The sequence below is a fragment of the Bombina bombina genome, chromosome 1 (genome assembly GCF_027579735.1).
Source record: "Bombina bombina isolate aBomBom1 chromosome 1, aBomBom1.pri, whole genome shotgun sequence".
NCBI classification, from domain to species: Eukaryota; Metazoa; Chordata; class Amphibia; order Anura; family Bombinatoridae; genus Bombina; species Bombina bombina.
In genome coordinates, this window is record NC_069499.1 from 444,123,116 (window position 1) to 444,129,115 (window position 6,000).

The 6,000-nt window shown below is 42.1% G+C and overlaps 1 protein-coding gene across 2 annotated transcripts in view; it reads left to right on the top strand.

Annotated features, from left to right (window-relative positions):
• KLHL23 (kelch like family member 23) overlaps positions 1–3,913 on the top strand; it is a 61,722-nt gene extending 57,809 nt beyond the window's left edge. For both annotated transcript variants that reach the window (XM_053698416.1, XM_053698417.1), the window contains exon 4: positions 2,871–3,913. In XM_053698416.1, the coding sequence (XP_053554391.1) occupies positions 2,871–3,181 (311 nt within the window). In that variant the 3' untranslated portion in view covers positions 3,182–3,913. The remainder of the gene's footprint in view (positions 1–2,870) is intronic.
• The last annotated feature ends 2,087 nt before the right edge of the window (positions 3,914–6,000 follow it).

Here is a 6,000-nt window from a genome sequence, read left to right on the forward strand (position 1 = left end):
GATCTCCTTAAAGCCCTCTGTGGCTCAGTGTATGGAGGTGATTAGTCTCATGGTGTCCAGTATGGACATCATTCCCTTTGCCAGGTTCCGTCTCAGACCGTTGAAACTGTGCATGCTGAGGCAGTGGAACGGCAATCATTCGGATCTGTCTCAACAGATTTCTCTGGACAACCGGTCGAGAGAATCACTCTCTTGGTGGCTCTGCCCAGATCATCTGTCCCGAGGGACATCCTTCTTAAGACCATCCTGGGAGATTGTTATTACGGACGCAAGCCTATCAGGATGGGGAGCTGTTTGGGCTGCCAAGAAGGCACAGGGCCTGTGGGCTCAGGAGGAATGCTCCCTCCTGATCAACATTATGGAACTTTGGGCAATCTTCAATGCTCTGAAGGCTTGGCCCCTTCTGGGTTCCTCCCAGTTTATCAGATTCTTATAAGACAATATAACCTCGGTGGCTTACATCAACCATTAGGGTGGAACGAGAAGTTTCCTAGCAATGAGGGAAGTATGTCAGCAATCCACATTCCCGGGTGTGGACAACTGGGAAGCGGATTTTCTCAGCAGACAATCCTTTAATTTGGGGGAATGGTCTCTCCATCCCAAAGTGTTTGCAGAGATATGCAACAGGTGGGGGATGCTGGAGATAGATCTCATGGTGTCCCATCTCAATACCAAGCTACCCAGATATGGGTCGAGGTCCAGGGATACCCAGGTGTAGCTAATAGATGCATTAGCAGTGCCTTGGAGGTTCAGTCTAATTTACCTTTTCCCACTGTTACCACTACTTCCTCATGTAGTGACCTGCATCAAGCAGGAGCAGGCATCAGTGATACTGATTGCTCCATCGTGGCCGCGAAGGACGTGGTTCGCGGATCTGGTGGGGATGTCATCATCTCCTCCGTGGAAGTTACTTTTGTGGCAGGGATCTGCTGGAACAAGGTCCTTTTGTTCATCAAAATCTAGATTCTCTGAGGCTGACTGTGTGGAGATTGAATGCTTAGTCGTAGCCTAGCTTTTCTCAGGAGACAATCCTTTAATTTGGGGGAATGGTCTCTCCACCCCAAAGTGTTTGCAGAGATATGCAACAGGTGGAAGACGCTGGAGATAGATCTCATGGTGTCCTGTCTCAATACTAAGCTACCCAGATATGGGTTGAGGTCCAGGGATCCCCAGGTGGAGCTAATAGATGTATTAGCAGTGCCTTGGAGGTTCAGTCTAATTTACCCTTTTCCACTGTTACCACTCCTTCCTCGTGTAGTGGCCTGCATCAAGCAGGAGCAGGCATCAGTGATACTCCTCCGTGGAAGTTACCTTTGTCGCAGGGATCTGCTGGAACAGATCTAGATTCTCTGAGGCTGACTGTGTGGAGATTGAATGGTTAGTCCTAGCCAAGATAGGTTTTTCTGAGAGATTTATTGATACTCTCATTCAAGCTCGTAAGCCAGTTACTCATCGCATCTATCATTAGGTGTTGAGAGCCTACTTATTCTGGTGTGAAGAGCGTGGATTTTCCTGGCATAAAGTTAAGGTTGCCAGGATCCTATCGTTTCTCCAGAATGAACTGGAGAAAGGCCTTTCTGCCAGTTCCCTGAGGGGACAGATTTCAGCCCTGTCTGTTTTACTCCACAAGCGGATCTCGGAGCTTCCAGATGTACAGTCCTTAGTTAAGGCTCTGACTAGGATCAGACCTGTGTTTAGATCTAAGGCTCCTCCTTGGAGCCTAAATCTTGTTCTTAAGGTTTTGCAACAGGCTCCGTTTGAGCCTATGCATGAAGTTGACATTAAATTGTTGTCCTGGAAGGTTCTTTTTTTACTGGCTATTGCTTCTGCATGCATAGTATCTGAGATTGATGCCTTGCAATGTGAGCCTCCTTATCTGGTGTTCCATTCTGATAAGGCTGTTCTATGTACTAAGTTGTTTCTTCCTAAGGTTGTGTCAGACCGCAACATCAATCAAGAGATTGTGGTTCCTTCCTTGTGTCCCAATCCTTCTTCTTTGAAGGAATGTTTGCTTCATAATTTGGATGTGGTGCACGCCTTGAAGTTCTATTTTCAGGCTACTAAGGATTTTAGACAAACTTTTTCCTTGTTTGTTGTCTTTTTCGGGAAGTGTAAGGGTCAGAAGGTCTCTTCGACTTCCTTATCTTTTTGGTTAAGGAGTGTTATCCGCTTTGCTTATGAGACAGCGGGACATAAACCTCCTCAGGGGTTTACAGCTCATTCTACTAGAGCAGTGGCTTCCTCTTGGGCCTTTAAGAACGAGGCCTCTATGGATCAGATTTGTAAGGCGGCTACCTAGTCCTCCTTACATACTTTTGCTAAATTTTACAAGTTTGATGTTTTTGCTTCGGCTGAAGCAGCTTTCGGGAGAAAGGTTTTGCAGGCTTTGGTGCCCTCAGATTAGGGTCCGACTCTCTTTTTGTCCCTCCCGTTATCATTCAGTGTCCTTTAGAGCTTGGGTATATTTTTCCCAACAGTAAGGAATGATGCCGTGGACTCGCGTTATATTAAGAAGGAAAAAATAAATTATGCTTACCAGATAATTGAATTTCCTTTTGTATAAGGAGAGTCCACGGCCCCTGCCCGTGTTCTCCGATGGGTGGCCCTCTAAATTATATTTTTCTTCTGGCACCATTTATACCCTGATATTTCTCCTACTGTTCCTTGTTCCCTCGGCAGAATGACTGGGGGAAGTGGGAGAGGTATTTAAGCCTTTGGCTGGGGTGTCTTTGCCTCCTCCTGGTGGCCAGGTTCAGTATTCCAACAGTAAGGAATGATGCCGTAGACTCTCCTTATACAGAAGGAAATTAAATTATCTGGTAAGCAAAATTTATGTTTTTTAAGCTAATCATTTCCTTATTTTTTTCAAGAGTATGGACTGTGCTCCGTTGCACTACAAAACAAGCTTTATCTTATTGGGGGACAGACAACAACTACAGACTGCTATGACCTGGAAAATAATGAGTGGAAGGAGATGTCTCCAACAATGGAAAGAAGAATGGAATGTGGAGCAGCTGTCATAAATGGATTTATCTACATCACAGGTGGCTACTCCTATTCTAAAGGCACCTACCTACAGAGTATAGAAAAGTACAACCCTGAATCTGACAAATGGGAGGTGGTAGGAAGTCTTCCCAGCCCTATGCGTTCACATGGCTGTGTTAGTGTTTACAATGTCTAGCGACTCCAGTACAAAGTACTTCAGCAGATAAAATTACATTTTCTTATTACATATATGTGGACTGACTGTTTAAATGAATGAAAACAATTTTACTAAATTATTTGTTTATGAAAATGTACAGAAGTGTAATAATCTTACTTGTTGATCCACAATAAAAAAGTTTTAGATCTAGTAACTAATTTTCAGTAGAGATCCCTGCTTGCAATTGAGGATAGTGCAACTTATTAGAATATTTATATCCCTTTAAAATATCTTGTTTTATGATTTGAATACAATTTTCTGTGTCACTAGTGATTTTTTTCTTTTATTATTCAGATAGAGCATGGCATTTTAAACAACTGTCTTCATTCTCTTGTTATCTTTTGTTGAAAAACAGGAATATAAACTCTGGAGCGTGCACGAGTCTAGAGCACTATATGATAGCAGTTTTGCAAGAATGTTATTCATTCGCAAGAGCAGTAGAGGGCAGGACTATTTCCTGCCATGTAGTGTGCCAGACACCTACTTCGGTATCTCTTCAACAAAGAATACCATCAGAATGAAGCAAATGTAATAATAGATATAAATTGGAAACTTTTTTAAAAATGGTATGTTCTGTCTTAGTCACAAAATACATGTTTTGAGATTTATATCCCTTTAAAGGGACATTGTACTGTAAAATGTTCTACCTTTTTAATGTTTTTTGCAGAGATCCATTGTACACAATGGAGCATATTAAATTGTTTACAAATAGCTCCTTTCCATTTATTTTGTAATTTGAAATAACTGCTTTTCCTTTTTCATGAGACCACCACCTATATTGATTAGTTCAATACTGCAGTACTGGCTATAGAAAAGCTATGTTAATATGAGACAGCAGCAGAAATCAACCTCCTACTGGTGGAGCTAGGCAAGCTCATTTGAAAGGGTGTTCCTACAGCTGCTTAAAATACAAGGAACTCTTATTCACTACTTACCTGATTACACTGTCCCTTTAAACGCATTGATTGAGGAGGTGGCATTGTCAACATTATCCCTAAATCATGAAAATCAAATTTTGATTTGCATGCCCCATTAATGGTTGTTGGTTTTCTTGTATATTGTATTACAAAATCAACTATTACTTTACCAGACATTTTCTATTTTATTAGCCCATGAGGATAATTTATCTTTCAAATACTGGACCAGGATATCAGAAAGGCGACATTATTTTATTTATTTACTTTTACCCACAAGATATAGATGACCTTGTACATACCTAAATTAGGAACCTGGAACATGAAGAGTATGTCATTGGGGTAATTTACCTTAAAGCATATTAAAAATAACTCATTTATGTATTTGACACTGGGCACCAAACTATTTTAGGCCAGATTACAAGTGAAGCGCAAATTAATGCTCCTGCTTGAACTCTAATTGCGCTAGAAGTAAGACTTTTGCGTTTGTCGGGTTGCGCTCATATTATGAGTTGAAAGTAAACTGTTGTTGCTCTTGCAGTAACCTGACAAGCGCAAAAATCTACAGTTACAATATCGCGTGCTGGTTCATGTATTTCCCCATAGAAGTCAATGGAGAAAAAAAGTGTACACCCCACCCTTGCGCAAACACTATAGCATATTCTCATTTACGCTAACCCAACATGAAATATGTTCTTTACATAGCAGAATATGTTCTATTTATTCATATTTCTACATATATCTGATGGTACTATGGTAATATATATATATATATATATATATATATATATACAGAGAGAAGTGCACTCACATGAACGAACAACTGGCTCAATACCATTGTTAGCCTGTTCTATGGCGATTTACCACCTGGGTGCAACTTTTTAGCCCAGTAATGCTTTTCACAGAGTGGAACTTTCCTGTAGTATATCAGTCTGATCCCACCTATTATGGTCAGTCCAGCGCCGAAATACCAGGCAATTCCTCTCTGAACAAGGAACACAGCAACCCCAGACGATCGTTTCGTCCTTCATTGGGCCTCGTCAGTGAGGTGTAGCCATATTCCTCTAAGCACACTGAGCAAGGAGTCCACGTCTGGTTGCCCCTTTTTCCCATAGGGAGACTAAATACATACAGAGAGAAGTGCACTCACAGGAACGAACAACTGGCTCAATACCATTGTTAGCCTGTTCTATGGCGATTTACCACCTGGGTGCAACTTTTTAGCCCAGTAATGCTTTTCACAGAGTGGAACTTTCCTGTAGTATATCAGTCTGATCCCGCCTATTACGGTCAGTCCAGCGCCGAAATACCAGGCAAATCCTCTCTGAACAAGGAACACAGCAACCCCAGATGATCGTTTCGGCCTTCATTGGGCCTCGTCAGTGAGGTGTAGCCATATTCCTCTAAGCACACTGAGCAAGGAGTCCACGTCTGGTTGCCCCTTTTTCCCATAGGGAGACTAAATACATACAGAGAGAAGTGCACTCACAGGAACGAACAACTGGCTCAATACCATTGTTAGCCTGTTCTATGGCGATTTACCACCTGGGTGCAACTTTTTAGCCCAGTAATGCTTTTCACAGAGTGGAACTTTCCTGTAGTATATCAGTCTGATCCCGCCTATTACGGTCAGTCCAGCGCTGAAATACCAGGCAATTCCTCTCTGAACAAGGAACACAGCAACCCCAGACTGCAGTACTGGCTATAGAAAAGCTATGTTAATATGAGACAGCAGCAGAAATCAACCTCCTACTGGTGGAGCTAGGCAAGCTCATTTGAAAGGGTGTTCCTACAGCTGCTTAAAATACAAGGAACTCTTATTCACTACTTACCTGATTACACTGTCCCTTTAAACGCATTGATTGAGGAGGTGGCATTGTCAAC